This window comes from Aquarana catesbeiana, linkage group LG01, assembly GCF_042186555.1.
Source record: "Aquarana catesbeiana isolate 2022-GZ linkage group LG01, ASM4218655v1, whole genome shotgun sequence".
NCBI classification, from domain to species: Eukaryota; Metazoa; Chordata; class Amphibia; order Anura; family Ranidae; genus Aquarana; species Aquarana catesbeiana.
In genome coordinates, this window is record NC_133324.1 from 145,328,224 (window position 1) to 145,355,571 (window position 27,348).

The window sequence follows — 27,348 nt, forward strand, 5'->3', positions numbered from 1 at the left end:
TATGCCCCATCCTTGGTGTTAGTGGGAGGAATTATGCCCCATCGTTGGTGTTAGTGGGAGGAATTATGCCCCATCGTTGGTGTCAGCGAGAGGAATTGTGCCCTTTTGATAGTATCAGTGGGAGGAATAGTTGTTGGTGTTAGTGGATGGAATAGTACCTCAAGGGCCAGATAAAGGCAAGCAAAGGGCCGCATATGACCCTGGGGCCGCAGTTTGGAGACCACTGTTATAGAACCTTAGATGTAAATATGCAGTTGTTACGGTGTTTTTTTAAAATGCTATAAAATATATTAAATATTTTGTTTTAAAAGCAAATATTTCCTAGAACAGTATAAAAGGGTTAATCACTTTTTTTTCACCATGTTATGTTTTTTTTCTTTTCTTTGGAGGAAAGATGGAAGTGGAACATTCTTCAGGTTGAAAAAAAGAGCGCTAAGTGTGCAGTAATCTCAGCCCGATTGCAGCCATGTTTACTCGGTTAATCTAGGAGTTATTGTTGTCTTAACACATAGTAGTGATTTTTATGATTAAAGCTGGCATATAAAAGCCATAAATATTTACCAGCAGCTACTTTAGAGTCCCGGTTGGGATATTTTGAAACAAGTGATTTATTATCGTTTTTTACCCACAAAGTGAACAACATCTAATGCAGTGCAATAAAACTGTCTTGTCATTCTTTATACACTTGCTGGCAGGCACATTCTACTTTGTGGCAAATGATACCAGCCCATACTCAAGCTATCGTTTAACCTCTGCAAATAATAGAAGCAGTGAACTGGAAACAATCTAGTTGTTCAAAACATGACGACAAAGCAGTTAGTGTTAAAGAAGCACTCCGCTCAACACAATTTTTATGTACAATTGACAAACTGAGAAACTAATACCAAATATTGTATATATTGTGCTGCCGCCTCTGCCAGATACATGTGTAAGAAATTCCATTTTAGCTATTGTGTGTGGAGGGTCTCCTTTTCCAACTCATCATAGTAAAGCAGAAAAAGGAGGTCAAAAAGGGATCATTGGTTATACTGTATTTAGTGATTTAAATGACTCATTCTTTTAAGACAATATCCAGCTGCATATTAAAACTATTTCTTCTTGTAAGAGCCAGCAACACCATCAGTCTTTTTTTGCTGGAATAGGAAGTGTTTAAAGTAATTGTAAATTACATTTTTTAAATAACAAACAGGTTTATACTTACCTTCTGGCTCTGATCCTCTTTTCCTGGGGTCCCCTGCTGGTGCTGTCTGCTCTTCCTCTTCTCTGTGTGCCACCATAGGAAGACGCTTACTATAATGGCACACTTATGGGCTCAATCCCGAGCCTCGCTATCTGTGTCTACAGACACAGACAGCACAGCCCCGCCCCCCTCCCATCACAGGATTTGGATGACAGCAGTGGGAGCCAATGGCTCTTGCTGCCTCAGCAAAGCCTGTGAGGCCAGGAAGTGTGAGAAGAAAGCTACTGCAAACAGTCACAGCACTGGATCAAGATAGAGCTCTGGTAAGTGTAAGGGGAGGTGAGGAGGCGATACTTTTACCTAATCTTTTTCTACCTTTATTGCAAGGAATGCTTTAACCACTTGTCGACTGCCCTATAGCAGTTTTAATGCTACAGAACAGTGGCTGTGCTCAGGATCACGTAAATATTTGTGATCCTGCACTTCTGAGTAGGGGGCACAAATGCGCACCACCACCTGATCGCTCCCGCTGTGATCATACACAGTGGGAGCTGATCAGCGGGTACTGTGGACTTGATGTCCACTGGCACCCACCAATGATCCAGCAGAGAGGCAGAACGTCAGTCTGCCTATGCAAACAAGGCAGATTGCTGTTCTGTCAGCAGGCAAGGCATAGATACTGTGTCTCTGCAAAGCAGGGACAAGGATCCATGTCTTCCCCCAGTATAAGCACCTCCTACACTGTACAAAATCACTGGCTAGGCACACAGTTAACCCTTGATCGCCTCTGATGTTAACCCCTTCCCAGCCAATGTCATTAGTACAGTGACCGTGCATATTTTTAGCACTGATCACTGTATTAGTGTCACTGGTTCCCAAAAAAAGTGTCAGTTAGTGTCAGATTGTCCACCGCAATATCACAGTCCCGCTATAAGTCACTGATCGCCGCCATTATTAGTAATAAATAAATACAAATTCCATAAATATATCCCATAGTTTTTAGACACTATAACGTACAGGTACGTCATTTCGCGCAATAGGGCCGCCCTGCCGCAGTATATATGTGGTGGGCGGTCCTTAAGTGGTTAAAGGATAAGCCCTGGTTTACAATGATGCAATTTCTCCTGTGTTCCAAAATCCATGGTATCACATGACAATGAAAATAACATGACTTTCTATGGAGACAATTCACATATATGCAGTGCAATTCTGTTGCGATTTTGAAAAGGCATAGCCAGTGCAGGAGAGATCTTCACTCCTGTCCAATAGTACATTAGGGGTGGACATGGGAGAAATCCTAAATGAAGTGGAACATGTAAAAGTGTATGGGTAGATAAAGTATATACAGTATACAGTACCCCTGTAAGTGTATCATAAGCACACTTTGTATCAGTGATTTGCACTTAGTGCTTAGGTTTGCTATTGATTGCATAGATAACTCAAACAGTGTTCTAGCTGGTGACCTACCTTTCTCTTTTTTTATTTGTCAGTATGTGTATGTTTATATATATATATATATATATATATATATATATATATATATATATATATAATTTATTTATAAATGTATAAAGCATCTCCATTAGGCTTGTCGGATGCAGACATTTTATTGAGGTATACATTTAATCAAGCAGTCTCATTAATTATGAAATCTTATAAGGAGACGCTTGGCATTTGCCTTTTCATAATTGCTTTTTGGCATTTTGCTCTCTGCACAAAGGCATCCAATATAGGGACTGTTTTTCTGATTTTCATCATTTCTCAATTAAAAAGTCACCATGATGGAAGTCTGCTGTCAGAATAATGTCACTCTCTCTATCTAACAATGAGGTGCCTCACAATAATGACATCTTATGTAAAAGTCATTTATGGTTAGAGTGTAATTCTCTGTGATGTCCTAAGAGCTTTTAGTGGTGCAGCTTTTTCGTTGCGGAGGTCAATATAATTACACGTTGTGTCAATATAAATCTTTTTTTCTGCTGATTTCCACAGCACTATTTCACTGTGACCTTCGGCCATGAAGCTCAAAAGCCATTGGAGCTGCGATGTGAGGAGGAGACAGACAGGGACGAGTGGGTGGACGCCATTCACCAAGCAAGGTGGGCCATTTTAGAGTAGATATTCAAACACATTCCAGTCTGTTGAATGTCTGTTGCACTTATGTTTCTTTTCATCTGTCAGGTTCCCCATTGTCTCCAGGATACTATTTAGATTACTAATTCTAATCTAAAAAAACACTCAGTAGTGTGACATCTCCCTACATCTTGTATTTAATGTCTCCATATAGGTGTTTACACTCTCTGCAGGCTACTGAAGCAGTGGTGCCACCTGTATGGTAACCAGGGCCGGACTGGGAATAAAAACCAGCCCTGGAAATAATTTTATACAAGCCCCATAGCATTATTATACCAGCCCAACAGCATAACGCCATTCTTTTCCTTTTCATAAAAGAGAAAACCATGCATTTTAAAGCACATTTGAAGAGTTTATTATATATAGATAAGACAGATATGAAAGCACATAGGACTATATATATATATATATATATATATATATAAACATATTCCAGTTAAAAGTGGTAACAGTGGAGCAATCATCAAAAATAGTCCACTTATTGTGCTATGGTGATATATTGCCAGAATAAAGAATAACTTTTATATCAGTGCCCCCCATTATTGTATTCACTCTCTCCTTAGATCACTGATCACCCCCCCTCCTCCCTGACTGGCCTGGCGGCACTGTCACTGACCTCTCAGTTGCACCGTGCAGGGCTCAGTCAGTCAGCTCCAGCTTGGTGGCTCTGGTTTTATCCTATAGTCTCCTCTCCACAGTCCACACACGTCTGACTTCTACCTTGACCCCCATCCCAGCGGCACTTCCGCTCTTGACTCCTCTCCGGACTCCCCCTCAGAGACTGCAGACATGATAAAAGTCAAGAGATGGTCAGAGGTTGCGGACATGATACAAGAGATGGTTAGAGGCTGCGGACATTGTACAGGAGATGTCAGAGGCTGCGGACATTGTACAGGAGATGTCAGAGGCTGCGAACATGGTACAGGAGATGTCAGAGGCTGTGGACAAGGTATAGGAGGTGGTCATAGGCTGTGCGGACAAGGTATAGGAGGTGGTCATAGGCTGTGTGGACATGGTATAGGAGGTGGTCATAGGCCATGCAGACATGGTACAGGAGGTGGTCATAGGCTGTGTGGACATGGTACAGGAGATGTCAAAGGCTGTGCGGACATGCTAAAGGAGGTGGTAAAAGGCTGTGCAGACATGGTAAAGGAGAGTAACAGGAGGTGGTCATAGGCTGTGCAGACATGGTACAGGAGTGTAACAGGAGGTGGTCAAAGGCTGTGGAAGGGTCCGGTCTTACTTGGCCATGATAAGGAGAGGTGCGCACAGAGACATTTAAAATCGGCTAGCTTCTGAAGGGCGCATGGCATATTTTTTACGGGCACTTACAGGCAGACCTAAATACGGCAAAAATTGCTGGGCTGCCCGTAAATGAATGGGTGGTTGGATACACTGGGGCCTGGCGGTCGCAGCCAGGCCCAATCCTAGGGTCACAAACGCCTGGATGCAGAAAAATTTCTGTCGCCCCCACATAGGCGTGGTCATCTTACTAACTCCTCCCCCCAAGGAGTCTTTGTTACCCTGGGATCCTCCTATGATCTCTTAACAAGATACAGGAAGAGAAGCAGAGTACTCTAGTGGGATCTGGAGGGGGGGTCTCTCTAATGGACAGAGAGAGGGCCTCTGTTAGAGAGTCTGTTAGAAAGAGCCACCACCAGGCTCCATTAGAGACTACAATGGGGTCTAATGGGACCCGGAGGGGGGTCTCAAACAGAGATCCTCTTGGTGTCCATTAGAGAGTCTGTTAGAGCCCCCACCAGGCCCCATTAGAGAATACAATGGATCCTGGAGAGGGGTCTTTCTAACAGAGGTCCTCTCTGTCCTCTGTGTCCATTTGAGAGTCTATGTTAGAAAGAGCCCCCATCAGTGCCCATCAGTGCAGCCTCCCCAGTGCCCTTCAATGCAGCCTCATCAGTGCCCATCAATGCAGCCTCACCAATGCCCATTAATGCAGCCTCACCAGTGCCCATCTATGCCACCTCACCAGTGCCCATCAATGCAGTATCATCAATGCCCATCAGCTCATCTTCACACGTGCCCTTCAGCTCATCCTCATTAGTGCGCATTAGCTCATCCTCATCAGTGCCCATCAGCTCATTCTCATCAGTGCCCATCAATGCAGCCTCATTAATGCCCATCAATGCAGCCTCATCAATGCCCATCAGCTCAGCCTCCCCAGTACCCATCAATGCAGCCTCACCAGTGCCCATCAATGCAGCTTCACCAGTGCCCATCAATGAAGCCTCACCAGTGCCCATCAATGCAGCCTCACCGGTGCCCATCAATGCAACCTGAGTGGTGCCAATCAATGCAGCCTCATCAGTGCCCATCAGCTCAGTCTCATCAGTGCCCATCAGCTCAGCCTCATCAGTGCCCATCAGCTCAGCCTCGCCAGTGCCCATCAATGCAGCCTCATCAGTGTCCATCAATACAGCCTGATCAGTGCATGGGGATTTGAGAGAGGAGAGCCATCGGATCACACAGAGCGGGGATCTCCCGCTGTGACACAGCATGGATTTAAATTAATTACCTGGCAGCCACTGTCATGCAAAGTCCCGGGTGCCTTGAGAGATGTCACAAGTCCCAGCATTGGACCAGTATGCTGTCTGTCATAGGAGCCGGTCCAGGAGGCGGGACTTCATATGACAGCAGCCACCAGGTAATTAACTCAAATGTATGCTGCAACTCAAATGCATGCATCCCCGCTCTGTATGATCCAGCAGCGATCCCCCCAACTTCGAGGCAGCCCCTGCCCAGCGGGACCCATGGTAAGGCCGGCCCTGGGTCGCACTCCCTCTGCCTGAGCTCTCGGCACCTGAGCGTGGTGCACCCTGTGCAACCACTCAGGATCGGCCCTGGTCACAGCCACAGCTTGAAGCGGCCTACCGGGAAATTTCCCACTAGGCCAGTCTGGCCCTGGTGGTAACTAAGTATCAGAGCCTTTACTATATTTGAGAGAACAAGACAGAATCTCTAACATGTATCAGAACCTCTGCTTAACCTCTGCTTAACCGCTTCCTGACCAGCCGCCGCAGTGTTACTGCAGCAGAATGGCACGGGAGGGCGAAGGGACGTTACCTTACGGTGGCCACCACCTCCAGGCCCAGCCCAATGATTTCTGGACCTGCTGATCGATCCTGACGAATGAAATCCTCCGCTGCCTGTGTAAGTATTAACCCCTTTACTCCCTGTCACTGTGTCACCCAGTGCAGTTTTCATATTTTTCTTTGATCACTGTACTGGTGTTATTTGTGACACTAATCAGCGTTAGGGTACTTAGTAGTAGCCCCAGATAGGTCTAGGGTACCCCCTAAACCCCCCTAATAAAGGTTTAACCCCTTGATCACCCCGTCACCAGTGATCACCGTATTAGTGTTACGGGTGATGCTGGTTAGTTAGTTATTTTTTTATAGCGTCAGGACACCCGCCATATATTACCCAATAAAAGTTTAACCTCCTGATCACCCGGTGGGTAACATCAGTTAGGTTTTAACGTCAGTCAGGGTCTGCGTCGCCCCAGGCAGCGTCAGCTTAGTGCCAGTAGCGCTAACACCCGTGCATGCACCATACACCTCCCTTACTAGTATAGTGTCTGAACGGATCAATATCTTTGAGCTGATCAGAACTATATTAGCATCCCCAATAGTTTAGGGTTCCCAAAAATGCAGCGTTAGCGGGATCAGCCCAGATACCTGTTAGCACCTGCGTTTTAACCCCTCCGCCCAGCCCAGCCCGCCCAAGTAGAGTATCAATCGATCACTGTCACTTACAAAACACTAAATGCATAACTGCAGCATTCGCAGAGTCGGACCTGAATGCTAACAGTTTTTTTGGTAGCGTTTGAAGTAGTCGCTGACAGTCAGGTGCTTTTTTTTTCCTGTGAGTCTCACTACTGTACCAGTAAATTTAGAGGCCAAAATGTCCAATCGAAGGTACACTAGTGAAGAGGCCTACAAGTTTCTGAGCATGAGAGATGAGAGTGAAGAGGAAGTAACCCATCTGTCAGATTCGGGCTCAGAATTCAAACCTGTAGACAGCAGCGGCACCCTGACAGCTCTGACGACAGAGTAGTGGTCCCTGCCAAGGTCAGGTGTACCCGACCCCGTTCTTCTGCTGTTGTTGAGGTGCAAGAACCGCAGGGCTCTCATAGGGAGCAGAGAGACAGTATTAGTGCCGCTCATCCTTCTGCTGAACTGGCAAGCACCGGCGGCCTAGTACATCCTGGTTGTACATCCAACACTGCAGTAACATGTGGTGATGTGGCGAGTCCCATAAGTGCAGTTCAAGGTGGTGAGGTGGCTAGCACAAGTAGTGTCTAGCAGCCACCAAGAAGACAGGCCCGTAGTGCCCTTCCTGCTGAATTTGCCAATCCGAATTGGGAGCCCACCACTTCTGCAGCACCCGTACTTCCCCCATTCACTGGCCAACCCGGAATTCGGGTGGAAACAGTTGATTTTACGTCACTCGATTTTTATTTGCTGTTTTTCACGGAAGATCTCTGTAGATCTATTGTTGACCAAAGCAATTTGTATGCATTATTTGTATTCATTGCCACTAATCCCCAGTTGACCCTTGCCAGAGATCCTATTACGGTCTCCGAATTTAAGACCTTCCTGGGTCTATCCCTCCTCATTCGCATAACTAAAAAAGTAAGTTGCGGTGATATTGGTTCACTGACCCAATTCACCATACGCCCGTGTTCTCTGCCTCCATGACCAGGACACGATACGAGCAGATCTTGCGGTTCATTTCAATGACAATGAACTCTGTCGTCCTCAGGGTGACCCTGAATACGATCGGCTCTACAAAATTCAGCCCCTTCAACCAGTAATTTGCAGCCTTGTTTACTCCCGATCAAGTTGTCTGCGTTGATGAGTCCCTGATTGAGTTTTCTGGCCGCTTGTCATTCAGACAGTATCTTCCCAGCAAGCGTGTCAGATATGGGGTCAAGATGTATAAGCTCTGTGACAGGGCAACAGGCTATCCATATAGTTTTATGGTTTAGGAGGGAAGAGATAGTTACGTAGAGCCAGAGAACTGCCCAGACTACATAGGGAGCACAATTATTACACGAGCGTGCCACTTTTTAGTCACTTGTTTGATCATGGAATTGGTGCATGTGGCACCATGCGATCTAATCACTGGGACTTACCCCAACGGCAGATTCTTGTCTTAGGCTGGGGGAGAGAGCCTGCTTGCAGTGTAATAATTTGCTCTCTGTAAAGTGGAGGGATAATAAGAATGTTTTCGTTCTGTCCTCCCTTCACGCAGACACGACGGTCCAAATTCAAACGGCGACTGGTGTTGTGGAGAAACCCCTCTGTGTCCACGAATACAACCTTAATATGGGAGTGGTGCCCCTCAATGACCAGTTGTTGGCGCCGTACCTAATTGCCCGTAAGGCCAGACGCTGGTATAAAAAAGTGTCTGTATATTTTTTTCCAATTGGCTCTGCTGAATGCTTATGTGCTATACAAAGCTTCAGGACGAACTGGATCCTTCCTTAAATTCCAGGAAGAGGTCATCACAGCCCTTCTGTTTCCAGATGGTGCTGTGGCCCAACTTCCCAATCCAAATGCAGTGAGCCGGCTGCATGAGAGGCATTTTCCGTGTGTCCTCTCTGGTACCCCTACGCAAAGAAATCCCCAAAGAAGATGTCGTGGATTTAGGCGTGACACCCGCTTTTATTGTCCCTCCTGTCCTGACCAACCTGGTCTTTGCATTGGTGAATGTTTCGAACGCTACCACATACTAGTGGAGTATTAGAGTAGGGTACAGCATTGCACAGTCCTAGGGCACACTTACACGGGGTCTCGAAAAGATGAGATGGCCATCACATTTTCAGAGACCCTAATTTGGAACTTTTACAGTTTATATAAAAGTGCAAAAAAAAAACCACACAAAAACACAAAAAAAATTAAAAATAAAGCCAAAAATAGTTGTGGTTTTATTTTTCTTCTCTCCCTATTCTTTATCTTATGTTCACTCTCTGTTGTCTGCTCTATTGTTGTTCTATATCTATTGTTCTCTCTCTATTGTTTCTGTATTTTAGAACTGTAATGTTTTATTTTTACTATGTTTTATTGTATTTGCTTTGCAGGTATGGTATGTCTTACTGTACTGTAATGTTACTTTGTTTTATTGTTGACCATCATTTGCTTAGCAGGTACGCCATTCAGCTGCAGCACTGATTTATTTATCTTGACAGCAACTGCGTTTGCTCTCACGATACGTAAATTGATACTCAAACGCTGTAGGAGGTAATTTCACCACCACAGTTAAAACAAACATGGCCCATGTATGCCCATCATTAAAAGTGGGTGTATGAAGAGCGATATTCTAATGGTGGTCATACCCACTGATCAATTTTTTGTTCACGGGCTGCATGAAAATAAGAACATTACAATATATGCACAACAAGGACCAGCAACGTGCTGGTATGTTGCTGGACTTTGAGTGATTATACCAGAATGATGCCTGCAGGTTTAGGTATCATCTTGGTATCATTCTTTTCAGCCAGCAATCCTAGTGTCTAATTTGCCTCTAGACTGATTTTACAAGCAGTGGGAGGGAACGTCCCTCCCCCCACTGTCTTCCATGGTTTTCTCGGGCTCTCCTGTCCCAATAGGAAACCCGAGAATGCAGCCGGTGGTTCCAACAGCTGACCATAGAGCTGATCGGAGACCAGAACAGCTCCAGTCATCTCTATGGCCTAAGAAACCCGAAGCTACGAGCATTTACTTGGGTTACGAGCATTTACTTGGGTTACGAGCATGACAACGCCATTGGGAAACGTTTTATCACATTTATTTATTATTTATTTCAGGTACTTATATAGCGCCGTCAATTTACGCAGCGCTTTACATATACATTGTACATTGTACATTCACATCATTCCCTACCCTCAAGGAGCTTACAATCTAAGGTACCTAACTCACATTCATACATACTAGGGACAATTTAGACAGGATCCAATTAACCTACCAGCATGTCTTTGGAGTGTGGGAGGAAACCGTAGTACCCGGAGTAAACCCACGCAGGCACAGGGAGAACATGCAAACTCCAGGCAGGTAGTGTCGTGATTGGGCTTTGAACCAGCGACCCTTCTTACTGCTAGGCGAGAGTGCTACCCACTACACCACTGTGCTGCCTCACATCAATCTTAGTGTGGTCAGATGCTTTGAGGCCAGAGGAGAGATCTAGGGTCTAATACACCCCAATTTTTTCAAAAGAGTACCTGTCACTACCTATTGCTATCATAGGGATATATACATTCCCTGAGATTACAATTTAAAAAAAAAATTAAAGGAACAGTTTAAAAATAAAATAAAAAAGCAAAATTAAATAATTAAAAAAAAAAAATACCCCTGATCCCCCGTGCTCATGCACAAAGGCAGTGATGTTAGCAGTAGTCCTCCTCTGTAAATCTAAAATGGTAACCTGTAAAGGCTTTTAAAGGCTTTTAAAATGTATGTAGTTTGGTGAATATTTTGCAGCTCTCATTTGTTTTTGAAAATGAAGAAAGAAAAAAAAAATGTATTTCTTTAATTTTAAAATTGAAATATTTTCTTTTTTCAATTTTCAAAACTTTGTGACAAAAAGCAAGATCTGCAAAATACTCAACATGCCTCTCAGCAAATAGCTTGGGGTGTCTACTTTCCAAAATGGGGTCATTTGGGGGGGTTTTGTGCTATCATGGAATTTCATGGCCTCCGAAACTGTGATAGGTAGTGAGGAGGGAAATCAAAAATGTACGCCCTTATGCCGTGTACACACGGGCAGACTTTTCAACCGGACTGGTCCGACGGAACAAATCCGTCGGACAATTCGACCGTGTGTGGGCTCCATTGGATCTACAGCGGACTTTTCTGTTGAAAATCTGACGGACTTTAGATTTGGAACATGCTTCAAATCTTTCCGACGGACTTGAGTCCGGTTGAAAAATCCACACGTCTGTATGCTAGTCCGACGGACAAAAACCGACGCTAGGGCAGCTATTGGCTACTGGCTATGAACTTCCTTATTTTAGTCCGGTCATACGTCATCACGTACGAATCCATCGGACTTTGGTGTGATCTTGTGTAGGCAAGTCTGTTCATTAGAAAGTCCGGCGGACCTTTGTTGCCGAAACGTGTACACGGCATTAGACAGCCTGAAGGCGGTGCTTGGTTTTCGGGGTCCTGTACACGGCTATGCTCCCAAAAAGTCTAACATGTGGTATCCCCGTACACAGGAGAAGCAGCAGAATGTATTTTGGGGTGCAATTCCATATATGCCCATGGCATGTTTGAGCAATATATCATTTAGTGACAACTTTGTGCAAAAAAAAAAAAAGTTTGTCATTTTCCCGCAACTTGTGGCAAAATATAAAATATTCCATGGACTCAACATGCCTCTCAGCAGATAGCTTGGGGTGTCTACTTACCAAAATGAGGTAATTTGAGGGGTGTTTGTGCTATCTTGGCATTTTATGGCCTTCAAAACTGTGATAGGTAGTGAGGAGTGAAATCAAAAATTTACGCCCTTAGAAATCCTGAAGGCGGTACTTGGTTTTCGGGGTCCCGTACGCGGCTAGGCTCCCAAAAAGTCTTACACATGTGGTATCTCCATATTCAGGAGAAGCAGCAGAATGTATTTTGGGGTGTAATTCCGCATATAACCATGGCATGTGTGAGCAATATATCATTTAGTGACAACTGTGTATTTTTTTTTTTTTTTGTCTTTTTTCAATCACTTAGAATTAAATATTTAATGGGCTCAACATGCCTCTCAGCAATTTCCTTGGGGTGTCTACTTTCCAAAATGGGGTCATTGGGGGGGGGGTTGTACTGCTCTTCCATTATAGCACCTCAAGAAATTAGATCAGTCAAAAACTAAAAGCTGTGTAAATTCCAGAAAATGTACCCTAGTTTGTAGACACTAGAACTTTTGCGCAAACCAATTAATATACGCTTATTGACATTTTTTTTACCAAAGACATGTGGCTGAATACATTTTGGCCTAAATGTATGACTAAAATTGAGTTTATTGGATTTTTTTTTTAACAAAAAATAGAAAATATTATTATTTTTTCCAAATTTTTGGCCTTTTTCCGTTTACCGTATTTATCGGCATATAACACGAACTTTTTTCCCTTGAAAATCAGGGGAAAATCGTGGGTTCGTGTTATAGGCCGATCCCCGCCAATTTTGTGTGATTGGAGCGATCGCGGCAATTGCCGCGATCGCCGCCGACATACACAGCCGTGTGTAAATTCAAATAAGGCGCCGAGACTGCAGGGACTCGGCGGAGCCGAGATACACATACCCGAGAGTCCTCGGCTTTTCTCGGCGCCGCTTACAGTCTCGCCCAGTCCCGCCATTGGACCTGTGTGATGTCCATCATAGGGCGGGACTGTGCGGGACTGTAAGCGGCGCTGAGAAAAGCCGAGGACACTCGGGTATGTGTATCTCGGCTTCGCCGAGTCCCTGCAGTCTCGGCGCCATATTTGAATTTACACACGGCTGTGTATGTCGGCAGGGATCGCGGCGATCACACAAGGCTGCACTGGGGCAAAGCTGCACTGGGGCAAAGCTGCACTGGTGCAAGGCTGCACTAGGGCAAGGCTGCACTGGGGCAAAGCTGCACTGACATGGCTGCACTGACAAGGCTGCAATGGACACTGGGGCAAAGCTGCACTGACAAGGCTGCGCTGACAATTCTGCACTGGGGCAAAGCTGCACTGACAAGGCTGCAATAGACACTGGAGCAAGGCTGCACTGACACTGACAAGGCTGCACTGACACTGACAAGGCTGCACTGACACTGACAAGGCTGCAGATGGACACCGATAACGCTGCATTGATGGGCATTTTAATGTAAGTTTTTCTTCCTTAAACGTTACTCCTAAAAGTTTTTTTCCTTAAAATTCCCTCCTAAACTTGGGGTGCGTGTTATACGCCGGCGCGTGTTATACGCCGATAAATACGGTATTTCGCAAAAAATAAAAATTGCAGAGGCAATCAAATACCATCAAAAGAAAGCTCTATTTGTGGTAAATACAGCATTGCATGACCGCGCAATTACCAGTTAAAGCAGCGCAGTGCCAAATTGTAAAAAGTGCTCTGGTCATTGAGCAGCCAAATTTTCCAGGGCTGAAGTGGTTAAAGCCCAACTCCAGGAATTATAACTGCTTATAAAGTGGTTGCAAACCTCAGACATAAAATATGAACAAAGCATATTCCTCTATACTGTGTACTTGTCTCAATCCAGAGCACTAAGTGACATTTCTGTCTGCTGCCTCGTTCTTCTGCTATAAGCATGAGTTACTTCTGATGAGAAAAAAATGGTGACGGGGAGGATACAGCCTGTGATTAAGGCGCCTTTCACACAGACAGCTGTTCTGCCGCAGTTAAAAGCATATAATATGTTCTGTGAAATTCAAGACTCCAGGCACTGCGATCAGCTGCATTTGTACAGTGTGATTACCTTAGTTTACTTGCGTTTACATGTGGCTGCGTTTAGCTGCGTTTGGAACATTCTTGCCATTTCTGATGTGCTTCCTGTAGCTTTTCCAGATAGCTGCGCTAAATCAATCCTGGATGCAGTCAATTCTATTTTTTCTATCCGCACCAAACTGCAGGTAACTAAATCGCAGCTAAACGCAGTGTGTGAATGGGGCCATAGGAAAGCATTGGGTGCTTTTAGCTGCGGTAGAAAACTAGAAAATCCGCAGCTAAAAGCACAATTCTATCTGTCCTTGTGAAAGGGGCCTAATAGCTCTGTTTCTGTGTGCTGTGTGAAGGGGGTGTGTCCTTTCCCTCCAATCAGAGTTGAGAGATCCTGGGTAAATTTTGGCTGTAGGGGAAAGGCGGCTGTAGATAGTCAGGTACAACTTATGTAGGAGCATTTGTTTCATCTCTGTGTATCACCCGAGGCCATTCACTTCACTGGGTATACAGTGGGGACGGAAAGTAATCAGACCCCTTTAAATTTTACACTCTTTGTTATATTGCAGCCATTTGCTAAAATCATTTCAGTTCATTTTTTTTCCTCATTAATGTACACACAGCACCCCATATTGACAGAAAACCACCGAATTGTTGACATTTTTGCAGATTTATTAAAAAAGGAAAAACTAACATATCACATGGTCCTAAGTATTCAGACCCTTTGCTCAGTATTTAGTAGAAGCACCCTTTTGATCTAATACAGCCATGAGTCCTTTTGGGAAAGATGCAACAAGTTTTTCACACCTGGATTTGGGGATCCTCTGCCATTCCTCCTTGCAGATCCTCTCCAGTTCTGTCAGGTTGGATGGTAAACGTTGGTGGACAACCATTTTTAGGTTTCTCCATAGATGCTCAATTGGGTTTAAGTCAGGGCTCTGGCTGGGCCATTCAAGAACAGTCACGGAGTTGTTGTGAAGCCACTCCTTTGTTATTTTAGCTGTGTGCTTAGGGTCATTGTCTTGTTGGAAGGTAAACCTTCGGCCCAGTCTGAGGTCCTGAGCACTCTGGAGAAGGTTTTCGTCCAGGATATCCCTGTACTTGGCCGCATTCATCTTTCCCTCGATTGCAACCAGTCCCTGCATTTGAATAACACCGCCACAGCATGATGCTGCCACCACCATGCTTCACTGTTGGGACTGTATTGGACAGGTGATGAGCAATGACTGGTTTTCTCCACACATACCGCTTAGAATCAAGGCCAAAAAGTTCTATCTTGGTCTTATCAGACCAAAGAATCTTATTTCTCACCATCTTGGAGTCCTTTTTTTTTAGCAAACTCCATGCGGGCTTTCATGTGTCTTCCACTGAGGAGAGGCTTCCGTCGGGCCACTCTGCCATAAAGCCCCGACTGCTGGAGGGCTGCAGTGATGGTTTACTTTCTACAACTTTCTCCAATCTCCCGACTGCATCTCTGGAGCTCAGTCACAGTGATCTTTGGGTTCTTCTTTACCTCTCTCACCAAGGCTCTTCTCCCCTGATAGCTCAGTTTGGCCAGACGGCCAGCTCTAGGAAGGGTTCTGGTCGTTCCAAACGTCTTCCATTTAAGGATTATGGAGGCCACTGTGCTCTTAGGAACCTTAAGTGCAGCAGAAATTTTTTTGTAACCTTGGCCAGATCTGTGCCTTGCCACAATTCTGTCTCTGAGCTCTTCAGGCAGTTCCTTTGACCTCATGATTCTCATTTGCTCTGACATGCACTGTGAGCTGTTAGGTCTTATATAGACAGGTGTGTGGCTTTCCTAATCAAGTCCAATCAATATAATCAAACATAGCTGGACTCAAATGAAGGTGTAGAACCATCTCAAGGATGATCAGAAGAAATGGACAGCACCTGAGTTAAATATATGAGTGTCACAGCAAAGGGTCTGAATACTTAGGACAATGTGATATTTCAGTTTTTCTTTTTTAATAAATCTGCAAAAATGTCAACAATTCTGTATTTTTCTGTCAATATGGGGTGCTTTGTGTACATTAATGAGGAAAAAAAATGAAACTTAAATGATTTTAGCAAATGCCTGCAATATAACAAAGAGTGAAAAATGTAAGGGAGTCTGAATACTTTCTGTCCCCACTGTATGTAAAGGTTTTATACCACTTTTACAACAAGTGTTACTAAACCCAGGACCCTGCATACTCACTGTATCTGGTCTCCCACAGTACACACAACATGGAAATGCAATTATTTTACTAAATAAAAACTGCTAAATACCTTTTCTCAATAGCAGTATATAGCAGTCTTGTGACTTCTATCAGTGTCCTGCCAAGCACTGGTTAAAGCTTGTAGGAGAAGTTTTAATTCTCCTCTGGCTGTCCTATGAGGCTGCAAGACCCTTGGCCCTCTGCCCAGACAGTGCTGATTAGCCCTGTGCTGATCACATGCACCCTCCCCCCCCCAAAAAAAAACTCTCTAGCAATACACACTGAACTGAGCATGTGCAGAGTGCCTCCAAGGGCTCTGTTCTATCAACAAATGGATTGGGGACAGTGGAAGAAGGGGGCATTACACATTAAGGATTAACCCCTTAGTTTCCACAGTGAGTATAACAAGCATGCTTTACTTGCATATACAGACTGGTTTTACTGTTGTGTGTTTAGTAACATTTTAAGTTTAGGAGTGAAGGAATAATGAGTAATACTTCTGTTACTCCTTGCTCTTGTAGGTTCTTTTTATCTGTGGGATTACTCCCACTAAGCCTCCTCTCTAAAGCTCTCCAGGCCAGGATCGCAAATCTGCCTCCTCCACGTACAATGCAGAGTTAAAATCCCTGCATTGCATGCGGTGATTCTAAGGGACTGCTCACTACCTAGAGCATCAGGCTGTGCAGCCTCTTCAGCTTCCCCTAGACCTAGTGAGCGTATAATCCTTGTGGTATGGGGGCCCCACTGCAAGGATAAATTTTGGCTAATTTCCAGAGTTTGGGCCTTGTGTATAACAAATATTGTCCCAGTTGAGAAAATGTGCCAGTTGTAACAATAACCCGCACTGTATTGTACTTGAAATCAATATATTGTATAAGAAAAAGGGGAACATTCAAGTGAACAATCATACCTGTAATGTTTTTCATTCAGGAACATTTGTATATTACACAGTCCTCATAGCCTGTCTCAGTGGGTGCATGTTGCAAAAACTAACAGGCAGCTTCAGTCTTTCACTGTGCACATGCCATGTTCTTCCTGTAAGAGCCCATTCAAACAGGGGCAACACGACTTCCAGCGCGACTTTGGGAGGCAACTTGGACACGACTTGAATATGAATCACAGCTCGACTTGGGGCAACTTACAACACGACTTGAAGTCGCCTCCAGGATAGGGAACTTACAAGTGGCCAATCAGAGCTTATCAGCTCTTGTGACATAATTCTTGTTCCTGTAAAGTTCCTGTAAAGCTTCCTGTAAAGTTGCCTCACTATGAACGGTGATCCAACTTGGAGGCAACTTTCATTGAAATCAATGGGTACAAGTAGCCTAGAAGTCGGATTGAAGTAGTACAGGAACCTTTTCTGGAGTTGAAACGACTTCAGTAGTGTGCATTATACCGGCTCTCATTCACTTACATTGATTTTATCATGTCGCGCAACTTGAGGCGACTAGGGGCAACTTCAAGTCGGATCCAAAGTCGTCCCTGTGTGAATGGGCTCTAAAGTGTGGCTAGAGAGATACTTTCCTATTTCTCTATTTCCTTGTGGTCATGTCTTCTCTGGGAAAAGTTTTCCAATAATGCCATGGAGAAGGTCGATAACTGATCACCAGTGATGGCACTTTAACCACGTGCAGAGTGATATATTACAGGTAAGTAGACCTAGTTACAAACTAAAAATTGCACAGAACTGATTTTTTTGAGAACTGACAATTTTATTTAATTATTTTTTAACATAGAAAAAACGGTGTACAGGACATTCATGTTGCAGAAGTTCAAAAGATCTGAGGCACAGGCATGTGAGTAGAGGCATAGCAAAGAAGCGTCTAACCAAGGCACTTCAAAGGATATCAGCTGAGGTTATAGTAACAGAAGGAAAACTTCAGTCTTGCTTCCAATCAGAGGATAAGAAAGTAGGCACTCATAGCCAAGTCTAATCCCTACTGAAATACTCAGTTGGTAACCCAATAGTCACTGTACCAAATACAAGTAAGAAATAGAAGCAATCAAAAGATAGGTGTAGGGAAGAAAGGGAGAGTAAAGAGACCACCTGCTGCAATTCCCAATTAAGACCGGAGAACTACATGTTCTACAGCAAAAATCTAGTATTTTAATGCTTCCATGCTGCATTTTTCCTTCCTATTATTTTAAGAGGCCCTATACAGTACTCCTTTATTTTGTTTAATACTGCCAAAAATGCTTGTTAAATAATTTGTTTGCGTGAAACGAAGTAAAAAAATGAGAAACCAAAACCCAAATAGGCAGTATAACAATATGTTTCCTCTATAGCCTGGGCCAAGGAAGAGGCAGGTTAGGTTCCAGCCGGGGAAGAAGCCTCTTCTGCCTCTGGTAATGTTTCTGAGGACCTAGTTATCAAATTGCAGTGCTCCCAAGGTAATCTTCAGGGCTGTATTGTCAGTTTGACACTCTGTGTACCAGGAGTGCTGGGAATGGATCCTGTTTAAGGTCTGGTTCACACTGGTGCAACATACTCTCTGACTTCGAGAGCACATGTCGCATGACGTGTATAAATCAATGATTCCCTTTGAGAGCCATCTTAACTGGTCTGACTTGCGTTGGTCCGACTATAGACTATAGAAAAGGTCCCTGCACTACTTTAGTCTGATTTTAGCCCATTGAATATCATTGAAGTCGTATCCAAGTCAGATCAGCATCTTAACTGATCCGGCTTGTGACATGTGACTTGTGCTCAGATACATACCAAACCCAACTCATCTCAAATCAGATCCTGTTCATTAAAGTGTGACCGATGTCTGACCGATCTTGCAGGGCAAAGTCGTGGGACTTTCATGTCAGAGCAGTGTGAACCCAGCCTAAGCCCTCGTTCACACTGAAGGCAGGTTTGAAATCGTACGAGTTCAGCTGAACTTGCACAATTTCAAACCTGCATTTCAGTGCGAGTACGGGGGCAATTTGAAAGACATCTGTGTGGGTTCATGCACAGATATCTATTGAAATCGCCACCAAAGTCTGCAAAAGTAGTGCAGGAACAACTTTGGAATTGGTGCACTGATTCAGACGGTGCCGTTGCCCGCAATAAGCTGCGATTTGGCATGTGACTTGACATGTAAAATCGCATGTCAAATCGGTCCGATGGGAACAGGGACTAAGTGAAGGCTTGAAACATATTGCAGCTGTTATTCATAATTGCTGCTTTGATCTGCACATGCAATTGTTAAAAAAACTACTGTTTAACCATTTATTAACCCTTAGTAAACCTAACCAGCATCTATTAACGCCTTCCTCTCCTTCTTCCTTTATTTTTTGTTGACATTTTGTTTTTATCCTTCAAATGTAAACTAAATATGTTTGTTCATTTTTAGATTTCATTTTTGTGTACATAAAAACAGAAAGATAATAAGAAACAAAGTATTTGTTTTAAATGTAAATAACTTATCCGCGATTTGTACCAAAAACCTAATTTTCATAATTTTTTTGTAATTAAAAAAAAAAATATTGATCAAAAAATACATTGAACATTAAACCCATTACAAAATCATTTTGAAGCACACCTTGCATCTGTCAAGCTTACCTCTAACATACGTGGTCAGACACTATAGCTAGCTTCTGTGTTCTTCACCTATAGCAGCCCTCTTTCCTATAAGGAAAGCAGGCCTACCGGTACTCGGTTACTCCCAGATCTTATACACAATGCTATAGTGCCTGCCCACTACGCCAAGGCAGGTGCAAACTGAGCAAAGTGAGTGGCAAACAGGCAGAGTGGTACAATGATAGTCCAGGTACAAGGCAGGCAAGGTTCAGAGTAGTCAAACCAATCTTTAGTCAAAAAGGCAGGCAGAGTTCAGAAAATAGTCAATATCAGATCTGAGAACATAAACAGGGAAATCCAGTCAGCAGAACAGACAAACAGGGAGCTTGAGCACGTGTTACAAATGCAATATCACAAGCATGAGACTGCAGGCTTGGCAGGCTTAAATCAGGTTTGGTCTCTACCCAGTGACTGACCACATCAATCACCTTGCAGGTAGACAGACAGGGATGCATCATAGCCAAAACCAGGATGCTGGAATGAGACCAGCAGCTGTCAAAGAACAGGAAAGTTTACACGCTTCTGATAGCAGCTCCACAACAAGATCTACTTATTCAAGGTGTTCCCCTTCCCTAAAACTCTGGATGAGATTTTTTTTTTTCTTTTTGCATATTAGCAGCGTTTAAAAGCCCACACTGAATAAACCGACCTTGCCTGAAGTGCAAGGTCCACTTTAAGTGCAGTTACACAATAAAGAGAGTTAATTGAGCGGGTGCAGTAAAAGAGTAATTAAGTAATAGGACAGTACAGAATATTGAATTTAGCTGGGTAAACCTTTGTAAATTATTCAGCTTCAGAGATAGTGACCAGTTCTGTTTAGCTTTAATAAGCCTTAAGCCTTGTACACACAATCGGATTTTCCGCCGGGACATGTGTGATGACAGGCTGTTGGCGGAAAATCCAACCGTGTGTATGCTCCATCGGACAATTGTTGTTGGATTTTCCGCGGACAAATGTTAGATCGCAGATTTTAAAATTTTCAAATGTCTGTTGTCGGATTTTCTGACCGTGTGCACACAAGTCCGTTAGACAAAAGTCCAAAGTACAAACACCCATTCTCAGAAGCAAGGACGAGCCGGAAGCGATCAGTCTTGTAAACTAGCGTTCGTAATGGAGAATTAACATTCGTGACGTGGCAAATTATAAAATCTCGAAATGCAGCGCACAATTCTCTTCTTCTTTAATGGGATAATAATGAAGCTGCTTTGCTGGTGATACTGATGGAATTATCGCAAACAAATTTTCAAAGGCTTTTTTTTTTCTAGTGATATCAAGAATAATATTATGTTTTTTTTTGTTTTTTTTTTTATTTGGGCCAGTTACCACAACACCATTATTCCGTAGTTTTTAAGATCAAAGGTACAACTATGTTGGTGTCCATTGTCAATTTTACATTGTATTTTTTTAAATGTCACTGCCTACTCCCAAACTGTCATTTGAAGTAAAACACATAGCCAAGTATTATTCTCCATAATTTTTTTATTGTGCATTAAGAAAAGAAATCAAATAAAATTAGACATGTTATCTGCCAATAGAACTTAACCAAAAAGTGCATTCTATACATCGAAAAATATAGAAAATATATCAAATCAATTAATTATTCAACCAAAAGAATAATGTCAAAGCAATAGCTCCAAGGCCAATAATAAATAACGCGTTATCCCCTCCGATTCCACAACATGTCTGGTTGACGAACATCCGTTCAGAAACAAACTGAAAAGGCAAGGCAACACTCACCAAACTTCTACTAACACAAAATTAGCAGAAGGAGCCCAAAGGGTGGCGCTAAAGAGCTGTAAAACAACGTAGTACGTCACTACTTTCGTATTTGTTGGCCGACAATTCCTTGCCATTTGTATGCAAGACAAGTTTGGGCCAATGCCGACAATTCCTTGCCGTTTGTATGCAAGACAAGTTTTAGGCCAAAAGTCCACGGTTTTGTTGGCCAATAATCTGATCGTGTGTACGAGGCTTTACAGTTCACATACTTCTAGATTTTCCACCCAGATGAAACCCCATTACAGATTTGTATCTCTCAATGACCTGGTAAACCAGCTGTAAGGCATAACTGGTTCTTCTTAATGACCTTCCTAAACTTTTAATTTCTGTTATCTTCTCCTAGTCATTTACATGTAACTGATTAGTGTAGATATTGCATTAGTTAATGGGATATTTCATGTGTATAAATATGGAAATCAAGAGCTAATAAGATATTACTAATACACATTACTTCAAGTACTATACCTATTGTATAACAAAGCTGTGAGATGAAAAGGTAACAATACCTTGGCCTTGTGTATCACTGGTGGCTCACATCAGCTGATGCAGTCTGTGCTTCGATGACCTGATCGGGGAGCCATAAAATGCATAATTTAGCAGTTTAATATTTTTTGTTATGCTATACCACATCTCTTGGAATTGTCTCGACACCGACAGCATCTTGACAACAGCAAAGTATCTCACAAATAAAAGGCAAACATTTCAGATGGGAGAGCAGTGCCTAGGGGAACGCTGAACTTACACATGGGGCAGCAATAATAAACTGACCTCCACCAATGCATTATGTGACAAACACACAAGGGAATACAATCCAACCTCTCATTCCTTTGTTTTTTGTTTTTATGTTGTGGTACACTCCTTATTTTGTGCCTTCTAAAAAGTAGTTCTGCTATCTTCTGCAAAAACAAACATTAGCCCCCTGGACATGGTACACAGCAACCTGATTACTGCAAAAATAAGACAAGAATAACGATGAAAATATGAGCAGGACCAGGAATGGCCAAACTTCAAAACATGTCTGTTGTTGAATATAATATATATATATATATATATATATCTGTCCAGTCAAAATTGAATTGTAAGCCTTGAAATGCATACAAAACCTACCCGCTGTCTATTTTTTTTTTGTGCTGCATCAGCCAACCCCAGTTGCCACTGTCTATATTTTAGTGATCTTGGTGATCACCCAGGTCATAGTGAACAGTGGAGGCATACTAGGGATGCACCGATACCAGTTTTTTCAGAGTGAGTACAAGCACCGATACTTTTCCTCAAGTACTCGACGATACCAATTATCGATACTTTTTTTTCTTAGTTCGGTGCAATTTGAGCCCATACAAAATGAATGGAATCAAATCACACTGCAAAGAATCTCATGTGATTTGCACAGGAATGCGGTGCAATTCCTGTCTAAATCACATGCGGTTTCCGCACTTCTCCTGTGTGAACCCAGGCTGAAGTCACTCTGACAAGCCTGGGTTCACACAGGAGCGGTGCGGGAAACCGCACATTTGGACAGAAATCACACCGCATTCCTGTTCAAGTCACATGAGATTCCTTGCAGTGCGATATGAGCCCATTAATTTTGTATGGGCTCAAATCACACCGCAAGTACTCGTGCAAATGCTTAGTATCTGCACTGATATCAGAATCAGTGCAACCCTATTGCCACATACACACGACCGGACTTTCCGGCAGAACAGGTCAGACGGAATCATTCCTTCGGATATTACGATCGTGTGTGGGCGTCATCTGACTTTTTTCTTCATAAATTCCGGCAGACCTAGAAATAGAACATGTTTCAAATCTGTCCGACGGAATCAATTTCTATCGGGAAAACCGCTCGTCTGTCTGCTAGTCTGACGGACCAAATACGACGCAAGGGCAGCTATTGGCTACTGGCTATTGAACTTCCTTTTCTAGTCACGTCGTACGTCATTACGTTCAAAACGAACGGACTTTGGTCCGTTTGTGTGTGGGCAAGTCCGTTCAGTCGGAAGTCCGTCGGAACTCCGTTGGGAAGACCGTTGGACCTTTTCTGCTGGAAAATCCGATCGTGTGTACGTGGCATAAGGCGTACTCCACATAATTCAATGGCATGCAACTTGATCCTTCCTCTGTTGCATTTCATGCAGTACAGAGTCATCCACTAAAAACATTTTCGTGCATCTGATATACACAAGGCCTGTTGTAAAGGTAATGCCAGAGAAGCAGACATAGAAAAAAACTATATCGTGCACAAGCACCAAGAAGTACACTTCTACCTCCTTCTCATGGATCCTGTTAAGGCCCTTTCACACTGGGGCGGGGGCGGCGTCGGCGGTAAAGCGCCGCTATTGTAAGCGGCGCTTTAACGTCGGTGTGCGCCCGCTAGCGGGGCGCTTTTACCCCCCTGCTAGCGGCCGAGAAAGGGTTAAAACCACTGCAAAGCGCCTCTGCAGAGGCGCTTTGCCGGCGGTATAGCCGCGCCGTCCCATTGATTTCAATGGGCAGGAGCGGTGAAGGAGTGGTATACACTCTGCTCCTTCACCGCTCCGAAGATGCTGCTAGCAGGACTTTTTTTCCCGTCCTGCTAGCGCACCGCTCCAGTGTGAAAGCCCTCGGGGCTTTCACACTGGAATTATAGCAGCGGCACTTTCGGGTCGGTTTGCAGGCGCTATTATTAGCGCAATAGCGCCTGCAAACCACCCCAGTGTGAAAGGACCCTTAGAGGTGAGTGTTCAGTCTGCATAAGATTATACAGACCCTACATTAGTGCTCATGCAAGTGTGAAGAGGGCCTAAGATACATTAAGCAAAGTTTTATTACAGTAGCATGATTTCTATGCTGGACAGGATTAGTAGCTGTGGCCCAGCTGGTTCGTAGGAAACAGCTAGGGTATAAACTGATATTGGCATTTGCACCTTGGTGAGTTTCCTATGCCCAGCCATAGCATTCAGAAAAGCAATCCAGACAGTGTGAATAGGAAGATCTTGGGCTAACTATGTTTATAAAATTACAGGGATATAGCTATATCACTAGCTATATAATACCATTTTAGTTATAATAGTTAAAATGGTAAGTTATTGGGTGTTAGTGCCTTCAGTACCATGGACAGCACAGAAAATACCATTATATTTATAAACCAGCATCTGTTTAAAAGGAAATAATTACAGTAAAACCTTGGATTGGGATCATGATTCATTCCGGAAACATGGTTGTAATCCAAATCACTTGTATATCAAAGCGAATTTCCCCATAAGAAATAATGGAAACTCAAATGATTTGTTCCACAACCGTTTATTCATAAGTCCTTCAGTTTATAGTCCATATAAAAAGAATATAGCAATGTGATTGTGTAACCATAAAATGTCCATCCACAAATGGAAGTCTCCACAAGGGGATTAGAAGCAAAATCCATCAGGAGCTACAGAGTATAAAAGAGTAGAGGAACCTCTAAGTGTAGCAATATGGTTACATTTAATGAAGGTACAACCAGTGGTAGCCCTTCCATTAGGAATGCCCAGGCTCCACCCCCTCTCTCCACGCCACCCCCCTATATGCAATGGATAGATTCATGTAAGCATGAATCTATCCATGGCCACTGCGCCCCCCCCTATTCATGCATCTGGCCCCCTTCAGGGCACTGGGTGCATGAATTACAGCCGACGTTTTTTTTTTTAAGCACCTGATTAGAGCCAGAGGCTCTAATAGGATTCAAAATAGGGTGGGGTCACAGATAATGCGCTCCAATCCCACCCAGGTATGTTACAACAGCGAATGAATATGTGAGGTGTGAGACCCGTTTTCCGATTGGCCAAAAAAGAGAAGACTCCTGATTGGCCACCGAGGAGGAGAGAGGAAACAGAATCCAACGCCCCCATGATGACCCATAGAGAGCAGGAGAATGGGAGGCCACGAGCAGGAGAAGCTGCCAGTGATGGGGTAGGTGCTACCAACAGACCGTGGGGGGGGGGTTGGCATACTGTTTGTTGCCCCCCCATACTGTTTGCACCACTGGGTACAACATTTAGCAGCTCACATGGTGGATGTTTAAAAGAGGCACATCTAAGTATGCAGGCATCCGGGGTAAAGCTGTCCACATAGACCATCCTCCGCACCGCCAATTCTCACCGCTGTCAGTCTGCAATCGTGACCGGAAAGACTACCCTGCAGTAAAGCGATATGAAAGCGAGGCTTGAACCGCTTGTGAAGCGCAGAGTGGAAGGGATAGCATAGATGGCGGTGAGGAGGATGGTCTATGTGGACAGCTTTACCCCGGATCAAAGTGTAAAAGAATTTCCGCGCTCACAGACTGGAAGCAGGTTTGCAGCCTCCCCTCACACACCCCCAAAAGGGGTGTGATATAGTGTTTAGAGCTTATAGATAGGGGCGAGTGGCGCTACCTGTATTGAATACCAAACTACGTGCTCGTGTATAAATATATAAAGGGTGTGTGCCCAGTAGGTTTATAACCCGTGCTACTGTATGTAAAAACCAGTGCCTCCTAATCCTAGGATATAAATGGTTGACCTTCCACCCAAATGTGAATGAATCAAGTAAATAATATACTAAATAAAACAATAAACATTCCCTCTAGTGCGTGAAGGAGAATAGATATCTATGAATTACTAGATGCAGATTATCCTCTTATAATGATACCTGTGCATTAATAACATTAGTCTAAAAATGCATCTTGACACCCAATATTTCATACAACTCCCTGTGCTCTCACCCGTGTGACTGAGCAGGTGGAGAGTGTAATCAAAATCCAATACTACCACATTTAGAAAGTGCAATATTAGTGAATTATTAAAAAAACATATTTTTGAAAAAATGACACCTATAAAAATATAAAAATTAAAAAATAAAATAAAAATGAAAATTATCAGGAATAGGAATTAACATATATGAAAGAGTCCCACATTACAGAGTTCCAGCATAGATATAATTGCATAGAATTGCATAAAGTTCCACCATGAATAGGGTTCCTGTGGATAGTGACTTTTGTGATGGCATCAATTTTAAATCCAGTGACTTGCGGTGCTCCCCCTCAAGGATCCCCACTCACCGGCTCCCTATACCCCTGCAGGGGTAATAGGCATGTATTATCTGGCCGTGGATGACATCTGGGATTCCAGTAGAGTTGTCCCCGGGGGTTACCCTCCAGATATGGTATCTCCTTAAGTGATCCTGGTTATCCTCATGAGAAAGAAACAGGGCTCTCGTAGTGTGATACCGTAAAAATTCCTTTATTTAAAAAGCTATTAAAACCAGCACAAAAACGAAAACGAAATAAAAAGTTTAAAAGTTCCAAACTCCTGCTACAAGAGCCTGGCATTCACACTGCGTATAGAAATCAAGCCCGGATAGGAGCCCGTGGATGTATTTCCTCAGCTGAGCGGCGTGTGCCTCAGCTGCGCTCCAAGCTCCTTCCGACTTCCGTGTGTGACGTAAGTACGTAGCCCCGCCTTACGCGTTTCGTCATCGACGTTATCAAATTATTATGACGCCTTTGATAACGTCGATGACAAAACGCGTAAGGCGGGGCTATGTACTTACGTCACACACGGAAGTCGGAAGGAGCTTGGAGCGCAGCTGAGGCGCACGCCGCTCAGCTGAGGAAATACATCCACGGGCTCCTATCCGGGCTTGATTTCTATACGCAGTGTGAATGCCAGGCTCTTGTAGCAGGAGTTTGGAACTTTTAAACTTTTTATTTCGTTTTCGTTTTTGTGCTGGTTTTAATAGCTTTTTAAATAAAGGAATTTTTACGGTATCACACAACGAGAGCCCTGTTTCTTTCTCATGAGGATAACCAGGATCACTTAAGGAGATACCATATCTGGAGGGTAACCCCCGGGGACAACTCTACTGGAATCCCAGATGTCATCCACGGCCAGATAATACATGCCTATTACCCCTGCAGGGGTATAGGGAGCCGGTGAGTGGGGATCCTTGAGGGGGAGCACCGCAAGTCACTGGATTTAAAATTGATGCCATCACAAAAGTCACTATCCACAGGAACCCTATTCATGGTGGAACTTTATGCAATTCTATGCAATTATATCTATGCTG

The 27,348-nt window shown here is 43.6% G+C and overlaps 1 protein-coding gene across 3 annotated transcripts in view; it reads left to right on the forward strand.

Annotated features, from left to right (window-relative positions):
- Window positions 1-27,348, forward strand: part of RASGRF2 (Ras protein specific guanine nucleotide releasing factor 2) — a 502,009-nt gene that overhangs the window by 182,171 nt on the left and 292,490 nt on the right. For all 3 annotated transcript variants that reach the window (XM_073624437.1, XM_073624439.1, XM_073624438.1), the window contains exon 2: window positions 3,173-3,279. In XM_073624437.1, coding sequence (XP_073480538.1) covers window positions 3,173-3,279 — 107 coding nt within the window. The remainder of the gene's footprint in view (window positions 1-3,172; window positions 3,280-27,348) is intronic.